General features: G+C 41.0%; 1 protein-coding gene and 1 non-coding gene across 2 annotated transcripts in view; both read left to right on the plus strand.

Annotated features, from left to right (window-relative positions):
- Positions 1-22,087, plus strand: part of LOC124613311 (protein scarlet-like) — a 117,655-nt gene that overhangs the window by 55,481 nt on the left and 40,087 nt on the right. The window contains exon 9 of the mRNA XM_047142007.1: positions 5,847-5,878. Coding sequence (XP_046997963.1) covers positions 5,847-5,878 — 32 coding nt within the window. The remainder of the gene's footprint in view (positions 1-5,846; positions 5,879-22,087) is intronic.
- On the plus strand, positions 3,121-3,195 carry Trnas-cga. The gene has a single exon. It is a non-coding gene; the product is annotated as a tRNA-Ser (tRNA).

Below are 22,087 nucleotides of genomic sequence, written 5' to 3' on the forward strand. Positions count from 1 at the left end.
ATACTAGTATCCCATAATGATTTTGTCAAAAAACTTCAGTACTTTTGAGTAGGAGAGAATTCAGGCCTACTTAAGCAACAGAAAGTAGTTAGTGAACATAAAAAGTAGTTACAAACAATGTACCTCACAGGTAGGTTTTGTATCTATCCTGTTCATTATTGATATAAAAGATTTACTTACAATTGTGTCATCTACACTGTGCTACACTGAAATTACAAAATACTAATCACATGTGATACCATCCTTAAAAATGTGCAACACAGAATGATGGTGCTGTTGAAGAAATATATCAGTTGGTTTCAGGTTAATGTACTTCAGATAAAGACATTAAAACTAAAGACATTGTATTCAGTCTGAATGATCACAGTCATGATAATAAAACAATTAAACTACCAAAATTTGCCATAGGCCAAAAACACAGCTGAGGTATTAATGCAGTAAAAGTATGTGACAGACTGGTACATGTGGTCTGTCTGCATTAGTAAGTAACTACTATTATATGCATATTTCTTGTTCTCCCACTTCCATCTGAACTATGGGATATCAATATAAGATAATTCTGTAGGTTTGAAATTTGTGTTATATGACAATAGAAAGCTATCATTTGCATCACAACATTTAGAGCATGTAAATCACGTAGGTATTATTTCAGACAGTTGAATATGACGGTACCTAGTCCATTTAGACACCTGTGTGTAAAACTTAAGGATGATAGTAGCTTCTGCATGATGTGTCACTGCCGACAAGCATAGCTAAATGAAACTTGGTGCAACATCTCGGTTCAGTTTACAGTGATAAAAGCTATAGAAAGAATAATTTAAAATTAAGAATAGAATTTTTAGAGGGGAGAATAGTGTAGAACCAAAGTTTGGTAATTGCAGATCAAAATTATAGTATATCAGCAAGTAATTTAACATCTAAGTACAGCAAAGCCATGGAAGCTCCATCATGGAGAAGGCAGTGATGTTAAACTCTTGTGATGAAAAACCTATAAAAAGGCCTGATCATCATTATTGCCACCTTTTTTACTTGATTGTTTTGTTAAAGAGTGGGGAACCCGTGTCAGTCAGCAAGACAATAATTAGATTGGACTTAATCGTGTCAAGATTCACGATAAACTGTTAGAATATTACGGAGATTAAAAGTGATGTAGTGTACGATGTCTGACTGTTGGTAGCAATGGAGTATTAAGGGGATTTTAGGACTTTAGTGCTAGATTGGAACTTTATGGACATATAGACAACAGAAACTCAAATTATCTGCTGTTACGAGTGAATTCAGAGGTACCGGTATTCAGATATTAACGTGTGGACTTTTGAAAGTGTCATGTGCCATTAGTTGCAAATCTGGACGTAGAGCATGTCCATATTGGCATTTGCCAACTATTTAGATTTCTCCAGGCTAGGAACCTTTTAAATAGACCATCATCCATCATCATCTTAATCCTTGAATATAGAGTGAAAGTGAAATACAAGAGTGTTGTACTTATTTCATTTACCTAGTATTAATCAGTGAAGGTTTTACAGAACCAAAGCTATTCAGCATTAAGTCAGCACCATCTAGCAGAAAGCATAGGCATTAACTAACACACTAACTGAAGTGAACGTTTACATGTTTTATGGACTGCTTAATATGAACTTTTGAGACTCTTTGACGTCCCCACTCCCTCCGAAAGGTGGCGCAGGCTGTCTTAATCATAAAAGGGGAGAGTTTTAGCCAGTAAAATTACTAAATAAAAGCGATATTTACAAGACTCACAGTAACAGCAAAACACAAGGCCCACACCTCATCGGAGAGTCGTCGCTGTCACGTTGGGAAGTAAAGTCGGAAAACCTACCGACGATACGTATCTACAAGTAGATGTCGACATGGAGTACCTAAGAAGGGAACCACAAGAGAGTTGGGGATACTTCATTGGACCATACATAAGAAAGGACTATCACAGTATAGTACCGAAAGTAACTGAAAGAAATACACATTGAGACAAATAGGTATGACACTTTTATTCAAAGACAACAATTCACTGAAGTCATAATACAATGGTTTATGATGGCCCTCTGGACATTATAAAAGGTGGGACATGATTCTTAATAGGTTGTGTCACCACCTTGGATGGCACTGCATGCTCTGTAGTGTGCTACCATGTAGCCACAAAGATGGTAAGAAGTTCTTATTGTAGGACATTCCATTCCTCCACCAGTAGAGTTGAGAAATGCTGGATGGTCGTTGGTGCATGTGGACATGCTGCGATATGTCTCCGCACTGCATACCACACATATTCCATGGAATTTAAGGTGGGGGCATGGGCAGGCTAATCTATTCATCAAATACCTTCTAGTTCCAAGAGCTCCTCCACCCATGCAGTTAGATGCAATCATGCACTGTCATCCATAAAAATGAAGTAAAGGTCAAATGCACCCATGAAAATATGCACTTGAGGAAGCAGTACAGTGACACAATCGTGACTGGTGAGTACACTGTGTTCAAAGATTCAGAGGTCAGTACATCCAGGTGAAATTATGCCTCATCACACAGTGACATCTGGACTGCGAAAATGATCGTTTTCAAAAATGTTCCTAGGTGCATTATGTAACTCCATATGGCAAGAGGTGGCAACATGTAATGCACCCAGAAACATTCCAGAATGAGATTTTCACTCTGCAGCGAAGTGTGCGCTGATATGAAACTTTCCTGGCAGATTAAAACTGTGTGCCGCCCTGAGACTCGAACTCGGGACCTTTGCCTTTCGTGGGCAAGTGCTCTACCAACTGAGCTACCCAAGCACGACTCACAGCTGTGAGGGTGGGGCGTGAGTCGTGCTTGGGTAGCTCAGTTGGTAGAGCACTTGCCCACGAAAGGCAAAGGTCCCGAGTTCGAGTCTCAGCGCGGCACACAGTTTTAATCTGCCAGGAAAGTTTCATATCAGTGCACACTCCACTGCAGAGTGAACATCTCATTCTGGAAACATCCCCCAGGCTGTGGCTAAGCCATGTCTCCGCAATATCCTTTCTTTCAGGAGTGCTAGTTCTGCAAGGTTCGCAGGAGAGCTTCTGTAAAGTTTGGAAGGTAGGAGGCGAGGTACTGGCGGAAGTAAAGCTGTGAGGATGGTGCATGAGTCGCGCTTGGGTAGCTCAGTTGGTAGAGCACTTGCCCGCGAAAGGCAAAGGTCCCGAGTTCGAGTCTCGGCCCGACACACAGTTTTAATCTGCCAGGAAAGTTTCACCCAGAAACATTGTTGAACATGACTGTTTTGGTGGTCCAAGTGTTGTGGTGGGGAGACATGATGTTTCATGGGTGTACTGACCTCCAAATCTTTGAACATGGTACACTCACTGGTCCACATTACTGTACTCCTTTCACCTGTGCATCTTTTCAGGAATGCATTCAACCCTGACTTCATTTTTATGGATGACAATCTCCTACTGCATTGAAATGTGCAGGAGAGAACATACTTGGTGAACAGATTGGCCTTCCCATTCCCCCACTTAAATCACATCGAGTATGTGTAGGATGCATTGGGCAGACATACTGCAGCATGTCCACATGCACCAATTACCACTCAGCAGTTGTCAATGGTGCTTGCAGAGGAATGGAATGACCAACTACACAGACTCCTCACCAACCTTATGGCCAGCATGAGAGTGCATTACAGAGAATGCATTGCCAACTATTGTGGTCACACACTCTATTGAGAACTGTCTTCCACCTTTTGGATTGTCCAGGAGACCATTATACACTCCTGGAAATGGAAAAAAGAACACATTGACACCGGTGTGTCAGACCCACCATACTTGCTCCGGACACTGCGAGAGGGCTGTACAAGCAATGATCACACGCACGGCACAGCGGACACACCAGGAACCGCGGTGTTGGCCGTCGAATGGCGCTAGATGCGCAGCATTTGTGCACCGCCGCCGTCAGTGTCAGCCAGTTTGCCGTGGCATACGGAGCTCCATCGCAGTCTTTAACACTGGTAGCATGCCGCGACAGCGTGGACGTGAACCGTATGTGCAGTTGACGGACTTTGAGCGAGGGCGTATAGTGGGCATGCGGGAGGCCGGGTGGACGTACCGCCGAATTGCTCAACACGTGGGGCGTGAGGTCTCCACAGTACATCGATGTTGTCGCCAGTGGTCGGCGGAAGGTGCACGTGCCCGTCGACCTGGGACCGGACTGCAGCGACACACGGATGCACGCCAAGACCGTAGGATCCTACGCAGTGCTGTAGGGGACCGCACCGCCACTTCCCAGCAAATTAGGGACACTGTTGCTCCTGGGGTATCGGCGAGGACCATTCGCAACTGTCTCCATGAAGCTGGGCTACGGTCCCGCACACCGTTAGGCCGTCTTCCGCTCACGCCCCAACATCGTGCAGCCCGCCTCCAGTGGTGTCGCGACAGGCGTGAATGGAGGGACGAATGGAGACGTGTCGTCTTCAGCGATGAGAATCGCTTCTGCCTTGGTGCCAATGATGGTCGTATGCATGTTTGGCACCGTGCAGGTGAGCGCCACAATCAGGACTGCATACGACCGAGGCACACAGGGCCAACACCCGGCATCATGGTGTGGGGAGCGATCTCCTACACTGGCCGTACACCACTGGTGATCATCGAGGGGACACTGAATAGTGCACGGTACATCCAAACCGTCATCGAACCCATCGTTCTACCATTCCTAGACCGGCAGGGAACTTGCTGTTCCAACAGGACAATGCTCGTCCGCATGTATCCTGTGCCACCCAATGTGCTCTAGAAGGTGTAAGTCAACTACCCTGGCCAGCAAGATCTCCAGATCTGTCCCCCATTTAGCATGTTTGGGACTGGATGAAGCGTCGTCTCACGCGTTCTGCACGTCCAGCACGAACGCTGGTCCAACTGAGGCGCCAGGTGGAAATGGCATGGCAAGCCATTCCACAGGACTACATCCAGCATCTCTACGATCGTCTCCATGGGAGAATAGCAGCCTGCATTGCTGCGAAAGGTGGATATACACTGTACTAGTGCCGACATTGTGCATGCTCTGTTTCCTGTGTCTATGTGCCTGTGGTTCCGTCAGTGTGATCATGTGATGTATCTGACCCCAGGAATGTGTCAATAAAGTTTCCCCTTCCTGGGACAATGAATTCACAGCGTTCTTATTTCAATTTCCAGGAGTGTAAATTGCAGTGAATCCAATGCAGTTATTTTCTTTGAATAAAAGTGTCATTCTTGTCCATCACATTTCACATTTGTTTCAGTTACCTTATTTACCATATTGTACCAGTTCTTTTTATGTATGCTTCAAGTTCCTTCAAGCTATATTACTTGGCAGTGACACAACATGTGGAAGTTTTTTTCATCCTTAAATTTTGCACATCAGAGTATGTAAATGCTTTGTGTTTGTTAAAAGCAACATAAATAAGTATAAAATAAGGATGTCAGTTTGTAACATTAAATTTATGTGCCATATGCTAGGTTAACAGAGACTTTCATAATGTTGTCAGAGACTTGTAACAGCTACAAATATCTTGGGCTTCTCTACTTCAACAAGTAATGTGAAAGTATATACACAGCTTCAGTAAAAAGTTTTAGAACTGGAGTTGAAAAATGGATGAGAAGTAAAAGTTGTTAATTTACTCAAGAATTCTAGGAATTATCTATGTTTTTATGTTAATGAACTAAGGATAAACCACAGAATGAATTATGTAACCATACTTTAATTTATGTATCTATTTAATACTAATTTCTTGTACATATTGTCATTCACTTAGGTATTTAATTACCCCTTGGGCAAGGCAGATTACAATATAAAATGCTCAAATGTGAATAAAGTTTTTGATATTAATTTTTTACCAATTTTATTTTCAGTTTCCCATGGAACTTAAAAATTATACAAAAATGTAAGTATAAAACATGCATTCTAAGTTTATGATTGAAGACCCAATCCAGAACTGTGTTAATTTACCTGAGACATAATCACTGAAATTATTTTGAAGGTCTTGGGATCAACTTTTGATTATATCTAAGCAGTAATGAAACAAATTGATGCAAGTGAATAATTTGTTCTGAACTGAAACTTAATCAGAATCACCTGCCTTTTACAAGCAGTGTGTTCCATATAGCACTATCTGAGCACACCTATTAGATCAGGATGTCACTTGTTTCTCTACATTCCTTCAAAGCTCGACAATGACTTTCTTGCTGTACTGATGAACTAGCACAATTTGGAGAAAGAAAACAGAAAGTTCAGCTTAAACACAGTCTTAGGAATCTCACTGATATCATATATCCACTAGGTCCTTTATATATAAATATTGTGAATAATAAATGTTGTATCACACATCCCTGAGGCACAAGTAGTGGTACTTTCACTCCGGCCATAATAGATGTCTAATCTGATAGCAGTTTATGTGTGGAATTGTGCTGAAGCCTTTCTAGAAGTCAAGCAACCTGATAACAACTTATTCATTGTGTCTACAGCCTTCTGGACTGGGTGGAATGACAAATGAATGAAGTCAGCTGTAGGTCACATAGCCAGTACTTGTACTATCTATCACAGATGCCACACTTTCTTAATAGAATCACTGATTTCCTTCGTTACTTTATTCTAGGTGATCAGTTAGATCAAGCTGGGCTCATTGCACGGTCACCTCAGTAACTGAGCCCTCTTTCTACTTCTGGAGATTTATTGAAGCTACTATTTGTACCAACTTAATTAACTACACATGCTGAGGGCATAACAAGAGTCTACAGATTATCTAAAAAAGCTACACCTGACTTGCTGCAGCAAGCCTTGAAAGAAATTGAACTCATTTAGGATATCTGCTGAATTTCCACTTTAAGTCACATCAAAATCTTATGAAACTATACACTGTGAAACTGATGTATTTTTTTGTTATTGCTAGTATTTATTTTATGGGTATAAAGCCATGGTGAAAGGCATAATCTCTGCCTGAGGTTACATTTTTAGTGCTGGAGACATCATCAGAAACTTTAATGACTCAGAGAGCTGTTACAGTCTCAGACAAGCTCAGCAAAATGAACAGTTTGGCTTGCTGAACTTGTCTGAGACTGTAGCAGCTTTCTGAGTTATTAAAGCCTCTTATGATGTCTCCAGCATTGGAAGACAAAGCTTCAGGCAGAAAACTTTGCCTTGGACCATAGTCTTATGCCCCTAAAACAAATATCAGCAATAATGCAAAGACTGGGTGTGAAAACCTACATTCTGTGATTGATGTACTTCACTGAAACGTGCACCATATCTGCCTTTGTTGATTTTCATAGTAAATTTATATACAAAGTCAAAGTTTTGAGATTCTTATTGAAGAAGTCTGCACAATACCAGACCATTGTAGTCCTTCCTATGCTCAAGATAACTGTATGACAAATAACATTTATTTGAATTATTCATCCTGAGAAAAACTTTTGAGTGAGCTAGCTTAACAAATTGAAGGGGAGTCAGAAAGATGATTTAGTAATATAATTTATGTGATGTGTAGCAGGTTCACTGGCAACAATGTTGTATGAGCATTATTCTGAAGAAATTGTCAGATTCAGAACAAGAGTTAGAAATGGAGCCAGAGAATACATGGTGAATAGTGAGAGAGACATCACTATCTCATAGGACTACCTATATCACTAGTACACAGTTACCTGAGCTCTAGGCTATAATTGGGGGGGTTTAAAGTATGGCCATGATAGCACTGATTTTATGAATACAATTTAAACATGCTGATCTCCTTACTGAGTGAATTGGTGCAATGGTTAGCACACTAGACTCGCACTCAGGAGGATGAAGGTTCAAACCCACATCTGGGCATCCTGATGTAGATTTTCTGTGATCTCCCTAAATCACTTCAGGTGAGTGCCAGGATGGTTCCTTTGAAAAGGGCACAGCTGACTTCCTTCCCCATCCTTCCCTAATCTGATGGGGCTGATGACCTCGCCATTTTATCCCCTTCCTAAAACCAACCAACCAAGTCTCCTTAGCATGCTGAAGTCTTCATATCCGTATATCAAACCCCATGGCATGTTAGTAGTCAATTTTACCAAGTCAAAATGATTCCTAATGCAAACTGACATTATTTATATTGGAAAAAGCTGGAACTTGTGACACTACAAAATGCAGAAAGGCAATAATTTGTTTCATTACTTAAATTTTGCTTATCTATGGTATGGAAAGTTCTGACAGAATACAAATATATTGCAAGCAAAGGTGAACACACACTGAATAGTATATGAAATGAATCATCACCAGACACAAAAAAGAATGAAGACTTGCTAGCTTTTGGATAAATTCTTTAAATAACTAGGCAACACGTTCCTACATGCACACACACACATTCACACACACACCTGTTTGTGCAGCTATATTGTTCTGGCTGAACACACAATTCCGGGATTGCAGTTTGGGTGGTGAACATCGTTAGTCATAGCCTAGTCTCTCATGTCAAAGTTACAAACTATTTCTACTATAATGATGGAAGCTGAGAAATCAATTAAAATTTGTGCTGTGGCTAGGACTTGAAGCCAGATCACCTTGCTTGTTAACCACATATGCTAGCCGTTACACCACCACAGCATTACAGCTAGCATAGCTGGATGGACTAACCTATTCCAATGCCCTCCATAACACAAACTTCAGTTCACATCTTCAGCTTATTTTCCCCTTCTTAGATCATCACTATTGCTGAAGACATGAATTGAAGTTTGCATTAGGGAGGGCATCGGACTAGAGTAGTATGTGCAGGTGTGTTAGCTGAAATGGTGTGGTGGTGTGACGGCTAGCATACCTAGCTCCTAAGTAAGGAAACCCAGGTTCAAGTCCTGGGCACAGCACAAGTTTTAGTTCTTTCTTCAACTTCCATCATTATAGTAGATAAAGATGAGATATAAATGTCATCAGGAAAATGTAATTACACCAGGTCCATAGATACAAACCATTTCCTTCACCACTGCCACCTTATTACCACATGAACCTCACCCACGTGGCACCCTCCTGTGGGCTCTAGAGGACACCTGACTAGCCTCCCCAAACCCCAAACCCTTCATCTGTTTCAGATTCAATGATGGTATCTTCATGATCTGGACCCAGGGTCAAGACACCCTATCCTCCTTCCTCCACAGCCTCAGCATCTTCTTTTACTTCATCTGGTCCTCCTCAGTCCCTTGCCGTGGTCATCATATCCCTGTTGAAGAGCTCGGTTCAAGATTGGCCCAGTTCACTCACCCAGCACATTCTACTTTAGTCCTGTCCCAGTCTTATCCTATCCCATCAGGGGCAGGGCCACCTCTGAAAGCAGACATGTCATATATCAGTTCTCCTCCAGTTTTTCACAGAATTTTGAATGGAATGACAACCAATTACCTGTCCACCAGAAGAATGGCAATTGCTAAACTGTGGTCAAGAACAGAACTGACCAGTTATTGTCAGAATGTCCTGCAGAGCATAACATGCTCAAATTCAGTGGCCACATAACTAACTTGTACCACCCAGATACTTCCATCTAGCACCACCTATTCTGAACTACACAGATGGGCATTATCATTTCAACACATCCTTCCATGCCATAATCCTCTTGGCCTCAATCTCTACTAACCCACTGCACCCACAGCCTCTATCTATTAGTGTTCCCTTCCTGTCCTCTCCCTCCTTCCCAGTACATGCCTTTGCATTATTGTCATCATGTACCACTTAAATTCACTTATACCAGCACTGTTTTGGGACCATCAATGGTAGGCTTTCAATGTCAGGGTGAACCGTTAGCGATGGTGCATTTCAGTAGCTATGGATGGAATTGGTTGATACAATGGTGCCCCAAACCTCTTGATGTGTCAACAGATGTAAGGAGCCACCCATGGTTGTTAACCACTGTAGCCAATTTCTACACAATATTTGACCATATACACTTACCCACACTGCTGAGCTCAAGAATATTGTCTGGTATGCTGGCCCTAGGGTCCTTCAGACTGTGGGACCAGAAGATGAAGGAGATTTCATGGTTGTTTCCGTTGGAAGAAATACACTGGGCTATGGTCAAGGATGGGAGTAGTCCTGTACATAGTCAGGAACATCATGAGCACTGCTGTCATCATAGTGGTTCTCATTTCTTTTAAAATTTCCTGCTTAAATGTCTGTAACATATGCTCTGCTTCATCATTGGAAGATGGGTGAAATGGCAGACTGGAAAGGTGTGATATGATGCTGGTGGTGCAGAATCACTTGAAAGTTATTGCCATGAATTGGGGTCTGTTGTCCAATATGATAGTTTGGGGAAGCCCTTCACTGGCTAGAACTAGAACAAGCACATTAATTGTGCCGTCTGTTGTGCTGGATGCCAAGCTGATCACTCATTGGTAATTAGAGTATGCAACCATGACTAGTAACCACACAGAGCCCGGAAATTGGCTGATTAATTCCAAATGCATGTGCTCCCAGGGGCAACTGGGGATAGGCCACAGGGCAAAAGATTTGGTTGATGCAGCCTGATGCCAGGCACAAGTGAGACAGCTGCACACCATGGCTTCGACACCCTTGTTTATACCTGGCCAGTAAGCACATTGTTGCATTAGGCCTTGACACTTCCCAGTGCCCTCAACAAGTAGTTGCAAGACTTGAGGCTGTGGGGTGGCCAGGATGATGACACAGTGAGTATCTGCCTCATAGGTCATGAGGAGGAAATCAGTGATGACTAAGAGATGGTGGTAGAGGTCAGCCCAGGCCCAGAGCACTGGATTAATGTTCTTTAAAAAGTACACAGGCCATCCTTGGAGCACATAATGCATGGCTCACTGTAAGATTGGGATGCAATGAGTGTCTGCAACAATTTGTGCAGCTGTAATGGGAAACCCATCCAAGGTCTACATCTACATCAACATACAGGTAGATACTCTGCAAGCCACCATATGGAGCATGGCGGAGGCTACCCTGCACCACTACTAATCATTTCCTTTCCTGTTCCACTCACAAATAGACTGAGGGAAAAACAATTCTCTATATGCCTCCATGTCAGTCCTAATTTCTCATATCTTATCTTCATGATCCGTACACATGATGTATGTTGGCAGCAGCTGAATCATTTGGCAGTCAGCTTCAAATGCTGGTTCTCTAAATTTTCTCAATAGCATTTCTCAAAAAGAATGTTGCCTTCCCTTCATGGATTCCCATTTGAGTTCTCAAAGCATCTCCATAACACCTATGGGTTGTTCAAACCTACCAATAGAAAATTTAGCAGGCTGCCTCTGAAATGCTTCAATGTCTTCTTTACAGGTCAACCACACTTTCCTAAAATTCTTCCAATGAAGCGAAGTTGACCATTCACCTTCCCTTCCACAGTTCTCACATGCTTGTTCCATCTCATATCACTTTGCAACATTACACCCACAGATTTAAATGAATTGAGTATGTCAAGCAGGGCGCTAGCAGTGCTGTATCCAAACATTACAGGTTTTAGCTTCCTACTCACTTATATTTTTCCACATTTAGGGCTAGCTACCATTCATGACACCAACTAGAAATTTTGTCTAAGTCACCTCATATCTTCCTACAGTCACTCAACTTTAACACCTTACCATACATCATGGTATCATCAGCAAACAGCCACAGACTGCTGCCCATCCTGTCCATCAAATCATTTCTGTATGTAAAGAAGAACAGCGGTCCTATCACATTTCCCTGGGACACTCCTGATGATACCCTTGTCTCTGATTAACACTCCATCTAGGACAAAATATTGGGTTCTATTATTTAAGAAGTGTTTGAGCCACTCACATATCTGTGAACTTATTCCATATGTTTGTACCTTCATTAACAGTCTGCAATGGGGCATTGTGTCAAATGCTTTCCGGAAATATAAAAATATGCATAGGTCTTCTGAATTTTGCGTCCGTGTGGAAACATGAGATTTCCTGCTTGTCAATGGCTGGAAATGGTTCCATAAGTAGGAAAGATGGAGCATCTACATTTGCGTGTTGTACTGTGACTTTGTATTTAAGGGTATAATAAGTGTAGGAGCTCAGGAAAAGTGCCCAACACTGGAGTCCTTGTGCTATCTGTTCTGGAAGGACGGAGCTTGACCCAAAATGTGCTACCAGAGATTTGTAGTCCATAATTAAAGTGAACTTAGTTCTGAATGACTAAACATGAAATTTATTAATGGCAAAGGCATTTGCTAAACCTTCCTTTTCTATTTGTGATGAGTGCTTTTGCATGGGCTTCAGCATCTTTGATGCATAGGTAATCAGTTGCTCAGAACCATCAGCATTCCTATGTGCCTTCACAGTCCCACTGCCATATGAAGAGAAATCTGCAGTTATGACCAGTGGACATGATGATGAAAATGGCTTAAGACAGGGTGCTGAGTGCAGTATATGCTTCATCTGTGTGGCAGCATGTTCACAGACAGCCATCCACCTGTACTGAGTGCCTTTCTTCTGTAACTGATTTAGTGGGTGTGTGATATGGGCCATTTGTGAGAGGAGCTCTGCATAATAATTCACCTCTGCTAAAAAAGTCTGCAGCTGCTGTAAGTTTTGGATGTTGGCATAGAAAGTTGATAGTTGTGATGTTGCAACCAGTAGGATGGATATCTTCTTTGTTGAGCAAGTGACCAAGATATTTCTCATGAGAATGGAAGCACTGGTTTTTGTCTAAGCAGAACTTTGGCTCAGCATCATGCAATGTAGTGAATAGGGTACGTGGTCCTGATGTGTAGCACCCATGTCATTGAGATAGTTAGTGCAAGTTGGTATGCGTATGGTGAACTGTCCCAGATAGCTCTGGAAGATTATAGCTCTGGAAGATTATAGCTCTGGAAGATTGATGAAATGGAAGAGATATCAAAAAGCAAATGATTGTACTTGTATAATCTGAAGGGGGTGTTGATAACCATGATGCTTTGTTAGTCCTAAACCAACAAGATCTGCAAACATGTGTCAGCAAGGTTAATTGTAGAAGAATGTTCTCCTCCAACAAGCTTTGTGAAGAGGTCTTCTGGGCATAGTACAGGGCAGGTTTCCACTCATGCCTGGGCACTGATTGTTGTATTAAAGCCTCCACATAGCCATAGGGAGCCATTGGGTTTCTTTACCACTACCAGAGGCATGGTCAAAGCACCAGTTTTAACTAGTTGAATCACCTGAAACTTGTTTAGCTGGTCGGGTTCCTGCTTAACTACTGTCCATAAGAAAACTGGAATGGACTGTATTCAGCAGAAATGAGTCACTGTGTATGGATGCAAGGATATATGAGCCTCAAATTCAGAAATGCACTCCAAGCCAGGTTTCAAAACAGTGGCAAAAGTGGCACAAGATCATAGAGTTCCTGAAAGGGAACCACATCAGACACAACCTTAGCAGTGATGCGGAAGCCAAACAATGAGAAGATATCTAGACCAAAAATATTTCAAGCTGAGTGACTACCAATAAGAAACAGCATTATCAACCATGTGACCTTGTAGGCTGTAGTCATTGTGAACTGACCCTGGAGGTGAACTGAACTGTCACCACATGCTACCAATGTGCATGATGGTGGTGGTAATTCCGAGGAACCCAGATGAGCAATTGTTAAAATGTAAAGTTACCAAGAAAATGGTAGTTCCTGTTTCCAGCTGGAAACAGTTGTCTGTTTCATAACTGTGGATTCTATAAACAACTTGTTAATAAAAGAGTCACCAGGGGAACTACTGCCTTAAAGTTCATGCACTATTTCCCGATGTGAGGAGCTGGATCTAATTGCCCAGACAGTGAACTGAGTAATGTGGAAAACCTGCATATGTTTGTGTTGTGAAGCAGTCTGAGGATGATGGAAGACCCAGATGTCCACACTGACAGGGAATGACTGGCTCTTCAGAAGCCATCAACACATCTGAAATTGACAGATCATGACACCGCACTCTGGGAAGTGGTTTATGAGTATTTCACACTCCTGGGCATGATGTGGCATCTGAACTGCTGCTAACTGTGGTCAAGCCATAAAGTGCTCATTAGCCACTTGTGCAATTTGAAAAGATTGCATGACTGTCACAATAACTTCCAGTGGTGGGTTTTCTACCTTAAAGATTAACATGCATGCTTCCAGGTTGTGCGCCAACTGGATCACTTGGTCTCAGATTAAAAGGTCTGCATATGAAGATTTTCATAGTGGGTTTGTACAAGTGAAATCACAATGATGACTCATCACTCATAAATCAGTCACTCAAGAGCAATATGACTGATCAGGTTGCTTCTGATATTGATGAAATCCGAGCTGCAATGTGATTACATATAACTGCTGCCAATAATTATTCAAAAGTAACATTGATGTCTCCATGAATGTAAAGATGACTGGATTTTAGATAGGTGCAAATTTCTTTAGTAAGAGTGACCATTGGAAGAATGATAAGTGGAGAGCATCATCATTGCCCTGAATGACATTGAAATGCTACTTCAGCCACTGTCAATACATGTCCCAGTCCTCTTTCGTACTGTTAAAAGGAGGAAATGCAGCCTGGGAACTTGCAGATACGAATCAATGTGAATAGGCTTCCTATAAATGACATGTCTCAATGTATTCCAAAGCAAAGTCCAGTGACGGCCATACCTAAGGTCCACCTATGACAAACAGAGTCCACAGTGTAAACACCTTAGTCAAACCCTTAGCACACTCACCATACACTCCACAAATTTCATCACAACTGACTCACACTGGCCCTGGACCAGCTTATATACCAGGTTATGGCATGGTCTTATCAAAGGGCACACCTAATGTTAAGCTCCCTCTGGGTATGTGTTGCCACAGCAGTCAACGGTAATGTTGCAGCAGCTACGCAGTTTCCATAGTGATGTTGGATGGCATCACTACATCTCCTCCTCACCAAAAAATGACCCCTGAGTGATAAGATGCAGATGGTGGGTGGTCAGAAGGGGCCAGCAGTGGGAAAGGAGATGAGTCAATGTCCATGGGCATCACTGTGGAAGGCCAAAGCAGGATGAGGCTTGATGGAAGATGTACAGAGATTGTACAAAAATATGAAAATATAGCAAGAAATGCATGCTTGAACATAAATGCAGATGTTAGCCATGCCTATGGGTTGTGCTTTAGTAAGTGACCAAGAACAGCACCTATTCAATGTTCTCAATGTCTCGCTAGTATCAGTCCTGGTCAGAACAGTGTTCTGTGTAATTGTAAGTGTGTTACAGTACAGCTAATTGAATTTGAATGTGAACAAATTGTTGGTGCTCATATGGTTAGTTCTTTCATAATGAAAGTAACTGAATTGTGTAGTATTTCAATATGCTCCATATCAAAGATTTATACCACATACAGGGAAAGTGGAAAAACATGTTCACTGTCACAACACGGAAAAAATGTGTTGCCTGATTGTGACAGACAGTAATCAAAGAGGATTGTGAGAAAAACTAAGCTGACGACAGCTACAAAAATCACTGCAGAAGTGAATGTTGCACTCGCAAACCTTGTCAGTACCAAAAAAACATGAAGGGAGCTCCAGAAGAAGGAAATTTTAGGGTGAGCTGGAATTCCAAAACCACTCATCCATGATGCAGATGCACATAACAGGAAAATGTAGTGCTGAAGCCAGAAAACATGAGATATTTAGAAATGGAAGAAAGTTATTTGGTCAGATGAGCCTTCTCTCCACACTGTTTCCAACTTCTGACAAAGTTTGTGTTTCAGTGATGATGTAGGCAGCTGTATCAAGGTATTCCATGGGCTCCATGGGTACTCGGCAGTGTCACTTTACTGCCAAAGATTATGTGATCATTTGGCTGATCAGGTCCATCCCATGGTACAATGTTTGTATCTTTGTGGCGAGGCTGTGTTCCTTGGTGATAGGGTCCCTGATCACACAGCTTGCATTGTACAGGACTGATTTATTGAGAACAAGGAGGAATTATTACATCTCCCTTGGGCACCACACTCACCAGATCTCAATATTATTGAGCCTTTGTGGTCAGCATCAGGACTTTTATTTATCCATTCCAAGATGACAGGGAGCTATTTTAAATACCAACAGTTTTCCTACAGCATGTTAATCAGGGTAATTTGTTGGGTTTTTTGTTTTTCCATGTTTCTGTCCACTCACTGTAAAATGCTGGTATACAGCAGGGCTGATGAGTTTCTAAAGGTAACTGTTTATAATGTTCAAGACCGTATGGCACATTCAACGCAAAGTATGCTTGTGGCATTGCTTCTAAGAGATTTGAAAATATGCTTCTGCAAGGTCACAACATAAATTTGTAAAGACTTTATCTGGGGTTGGTAGGGGTAAGTTTACACTTCAGTTTGTGCACTTATCTTTACTTTAAAATCAACACTAAGTCTCAGGGTGTCATTGGGTTTGCTTACTGTTACCAGGGGAGAGGCCCATTGACAATGGGGAGTATGTGTTAAAATGTTTTCATGAGTGAGTCCGTTCTGCTGTGTGTGTGTGTGTGTGTGTGTGTGTGTGTGTGTGTGTGTGTGTGGTTTTTTTTTTTTGGGAGGGGGGGGGGGGGGGGGTGGCTTCAGAGCCAAGTGATATATTCCATCCCAACAGAAATATCACATGACAATTTATCAGACTCTCACTTACAGAGCTTTATTGTAAACAAAATATATGTCACACAGGTACTTCCACTGGCTCTATCATAGTGTAATCAGTAAGTTCCAAAGAGAGAAACTTGAGTCTTGTTGAAGAGTGTGATCAACAACAAAAACAACTCCAGATTTCCATGCTGTTTAAGTTCATAATTTTGACCACATTAAAGTCTGAAGCATAACATAAAGTTTCCCAATTATTTGATAAAGTTAAATTCTGAAACAGAAATCAGATATTAAAAGTGTGAAGTCTTAGTGAGATGTTAAAGTATAAAAGTTGTAACAGGATCACAGCACCTGGAATTTCTGGGTTCATAGTCCCGATAAGAGAAGCAGGGAAATTGTCTAAGTTCAGCCAAATACTACCAGCACTAGGTCTCACACTGTCAAAGTGGTGAAGCAGTAAAGAGGCAGTGTGCCAACACTTCCTGGCATGGAATCATTATGTTGAAAAAGTCTAGTCCCACAGTGATGTGCAGAGTGGATAGGCATCCACCTTGTAGGGAGTGATGTCCTGGCAAGTCTTTCCAATGTTGCTTGATGCATTGGCACTGTATTCTGGAGCCAGACCATGAGCCTAAATAATTGCCTCAGATAGTGATACCTCATGTGTGATTGGTTCCAGTTGATTTCTGTGGAAACAGGAAATAGTTCAGTCTGCTTGCATTGATCTTAGCTGCACACATGTCTTGGTGTGCTGACCTGGCTGCTGGTGTCGTCATCTGTTGCCCTGGCAGTGCAGCTCATTGGTTTGAGTTTCCACATCCTATGGTCTGTCAGCATGCAGGTCTTGGTACTGCTGCCATGATATGTGTTGTATTGGTAGTTGTTTACACCTGCTGTTCATGATACAACAGCACCAAGGGCCCTGGGTGAGCTGTGTAAAACAGGGGGAACTGTCACTTTAAGAGTGTCAATTTCAAAACTAGTTCTCCTTCCTGATCCAAGTGGGAAGATTTGAGCCTATCTGTCATTAGATTAGATTAGATTTACTTTCATTCCAATTGATTCATAGTGAGGAGGTCCTCCAGGATGTGGAACATGTCAGAAAAACAACAATACATGACAAATATTTACAACTAAAACAAATAAGCTAATGTACCATTCCACAGGTCCCAAGTGGAATGACCACGATTTTTTAATGAACACTATATGAAAGAGTCATTTTACAAATACTAATGCACTGAATTTAAAATAAAAAAGTTTTTTATTTATTTATAAGGTAATAAACATGTAATACAACTACTATAATACTTATTTACAATGAACACATTACACACACACACACACACAAATTTTCAATGAACACATTACTGCACTGAAATTGTGCAGAAGTTATATTGTACTTATATACAAATTAGTTGGTTTTACTGAGGAATTCATCAATGGAGTAGAAGGAGTTGGCCACCAATAAATCCTTTAGCCTTCTCTTAAACTGAATTTCATTGGTTGTTAAGCTTTTTATGGCTGCTGGCAAGTTATTGAAAATGTGTTTTCCTGAATAATGCAAACCTTTTTGTACAAGACTAAGTGACTTTAAATCCTTGTGAAGATTATTCTTATTTCTAGTATTGATTCCATGAATTGAGTTGTTGGTTTGAAAAAGTGCTATATTTTTAATGACAAATTTCATTAAGGAATAAATATATTGGGAAGCAGTAGTTAGTATTCCTAGTTCCCTAAACAGGCTTCCGCAGGATGTTCTTGAGTTCGCACCACATATAACTCTTACTGCACGTTTTTGTGCCCAGAAAACTTTAGCTTGGCTTGATGAATTACCCCAAAAAATAATCCCATATGACATTATGGAATGAAAGTAAGCATAGTATGCCAGCTTTTTCCTTTTTGTATCCCCTATGTCTGACAAAATTCGCATTGGAAACAGAGATTTGTTAAGATGCTTCAGCAGTTCTGTGGTGTGCTCCTCCCAGTTGAATTTATTATCAAGCTGTAATCCCAAGAATTTAACACAGTCCACTTCTTCTATCTTCTTGTCATCGTATGTTAGACATATACTCATGGGACACCCCTTACAAGTTCTGAATTGCATGTAGTGTGTTTTTTCAAAGTTTAGTGACAAAGAATTGGCAAGGAACCAGTGATTAATGTCCACAAATATTTTATTGGCTGATCTTTCTAAGACTGCACTTGATTTGGTTTTTATTGCAATGTTTGCATCATCGGCAAACAAAACGAACTTGGCATCTGGTAATGTTACTGGTGAAAGGTCACCGAGCGAGGTGGCGCAGTGGTTAGCACACTGGACTCGCATTCGGAAGGACGACGGTTCAATCCCGCGTCCGGCCATCCTGATTTAGGTTTTCCGTGATTTCCCTAAATCTCTCCAGGCAAATGCCGGGATGGTTCCTTTGAAAGGGCACGGCCGACTTCCTTCCCTAATCCGATGAGACCGATGACCTCGCTGTTTGGTCTCTTCCCCCAAACAACCAACCAACCTGGTGAAAGGTCATTGATATACACAAGAAAAAGTAAGGGCCCCAAAATGGAACCTTGTGGGACCCCACATGTAATTAGTTCCCAGTTGGATGATGCCTGATAGCTTGATACATGTCTCTTTCCTAATAACACCCTTTGTTTCCTGCCAGAGATATAAGATTTGAACCATTCTGCAGCATTTCCTGTTACACTATAATATTCTAATTTACTTAAAAGGAAATTGTGATTTACACAGTCAAATGCCTTTGACAGATCACAAAATATACCAGTTGCCTGCAATTTTTTGTCTAATGAATTAAGCACGTTTTCACTGTAAGTGTAGATAGCCTTCTCAATATCAGAACCTTTTAGAAATCCAAACTGTGACTTTGACAGTATGTTATTTGAGATAACATGGTTATAAAGCCGACTGTACATTACTTTTTCGAAAATTTTTGAGAATGCTGGCAACAGTGAAATTGGACGGAAATTTGATGCTATTTCTTTATCTCCCTTCTTAAACAGTGGCTTAACTTCAGCATATTTCAGCCGTTCAGGAAATATTCCACTGATAAAAAACTGGTTACACAGATAGCTTAATATGTTACTTAGCTCAGAATCACATTCTTTAATTAACTTTGTTGATATTTCATCATACCCACTAGATGTTTTTGATTTTAAAGATTTTATGATGGACATTATTTCTGTTGGGGTACTGAGGGTCAAATTCATATTATGGAAGTTACTTGAAATGTCTGGTCTGAGGTATTCCATAGCAGCATCTACCGAACCTGACAACCACATCTTTTCAGTAACAGTTATAAAATGTTTGTTAAAAAGTTCTGCAACACTATACACATCTGTCACCAATGTATCATTTACTCTTAATGCTATTTGTTCCTCTTCATGTCTGGTTCTACCGGTCTCCTCCTTCACTATATCCCATGTTGTCTTTATTTTGTTATCTGATATGACTATCTTTTCCTTGTAATATATTTGCATTGACATCTGTATTACAGTCTTTAATATTTTGCAGTATTTCTTATAATGTGCTATAGCATCAACATTGGAAATTTTTCGGATTGACAGATACAGTTTTCTTTTTGTTTTACAAGATAGCCCTATTCCTCAAGTAATCCATGGCTTCTTTGTAGACTTTGCTCTAACCTTGGTAAGTTTTGGGGGAAAGCAGTGTTCGAATAAGGTAAACACTTTATTAGCAAAAGTGTTATATTTTTCATTCATGACATGAGCACTGTAAACATCAGTCCAGTGAATTTCTCTGAGGAGTGTCCTAAAATAATTAATTTTTGGCTTACTGATTACCCTCTTGAGCTCAGATTTAACAGATTTTATATCCCGTTCAGTGTTAACATTTAACAGAAGGAACTGGATGTCATGGTCTGAGAGGCCATTGACTATTGGTTTTGTAATATAATTTTGTTCATTGGACTTTTCTATAAAGATATTATCAATGGCTGTTTGTGAGCAAGTGGCTATCCTAGTGGGGAACTTTGCATTGGGAATTAAGTTGAATGATAGTTTTACTAACTCAAATGAGTTCTTATTGGGAGAGTCTTTAAGGAAATCTACATTGAAATCACCAGCAACCACTATTTCTTTGTTTTTGGTTGTTAAATGGGTCAGTACAGCTTCAAGGTGGTTTACAAACAGATTACAGTTACCTGCAGGTGCTCGATATACACTTAATATTATGAAGGATTTTTTGTGAAATTATAATTCTGTTGCACAATCTTCCATATGCTGTTCTAGGCAAAATTTAGGAATCTCTATGTTCTTAAATTTATGACAGTTCCTGATGAATGTGGCAACTCCTCCTTTCTCCATATCTGATCTACAAAAGTGACATGCTAACCTAAACCCTGTAACACTTAAAAGTTCTATACCAGTGGTCACATGAAGTCCAGAGAGGCAGATTATGTCAGCTGGGTTTGAAGACTCTAATTCATCTATGCAGATAGTTAATTCATTAATTTTATTTCTCAGTCCTCGAATATATTGATGTAATAAAGATAGCTGACATTTCACATCGACTGAGTTAAAATTGGGTAGAGTTAAAATATCTGCTGACTGTTGAAAATTCTTAACCAATGGCTGTTTATGTTGATGTAATAAGCTGGAATTATGTTTTTTGATTTCTTTCTCAAACTGAAGGTTTGTCTCAGTTCTAACCTCTCTTAAAATTTGCTTTCTTTCTATCCTCCCTACCCTAAAAAGTCTTTCAGGGAGCACAAGGCCCTCTGGAGTGTATGGCATGCACTGTTTCATGAACCATAAATCCAAAAGTGTAGAAAGAGTCTATCTCAAAACATTGCTATCCCAAAGGCCAGGGTGGGGCTGTCGACATGTAACATCAGAAAGAGAGAACCATTATGTGGCTGTAAGGGCAGGACAGTACCATCTTGGTACTGCATGGCAACTGACATCAGACCTCGCAGCTTTCACTGGACTTGTTGTATCAAGCCAAAAAACATACAGAAGGCTTTGGTAGAGTGGCCTTCATTATTGCAGATCTACTGTACATGTATCTCTGATGCGACTTCACAGAAGGGAACATCTATAGTGGAGCCGTCAACAAGCCACCTGGACAGTCGAACAGTAGGCCAACATTCTTTCCATAGATGAGCCCGGATTTGGTCTGGACAGTGATTCTTGATGGATTTGCATCTGGAGGGAATGTGAAACATGATTTTGAGATACAACCATTATGAAAAGAGACTAATATCAAGCATGTTCACTAATGGCATTGGCAGGAATTATGTTGACCACTCAAACACTTCTTCATGAAATTGGCAAGGTTTAACTGCTGTCAGGTATCATGATGAGACCTTCAGACCTCATGTGCAGTTGTTGCAAGGTGCTGTGAGCCCAGACTTTGTGATGTTCGATGATAATGCTTGACCTCATAGAGCACGGGTGGTTGATGTTTTCCTCCATGCACCATGCGGCCTGCTCACTCTCTTGATTTGAATCCCATATAGCACATCTGGGATGCACTAGGGACATGGGTTTCATCATGTCAGCATCCACCATCCACTCTCCAAGACTTGTGAGCAGGACTGCGGGGAGAATGGGC

The sequence above is a fragment of the Schistocerca americana genome, chromosome 4 (assembly GCF_021461395.2).
Source record: "Schistocerca americana isolate TAMUIC-IGC-003095 chromosome 4, iqSchAmer2.1, whole genome shotgun sequence".
In the NCBI taxonomy this organism is placed as follows: domain Eukaryota; kingdom Metazoa; phylum Arthropoda; class Insecta; order Orthoptera; family Acrididae; genus Schistocerca; species Schistocerca americana.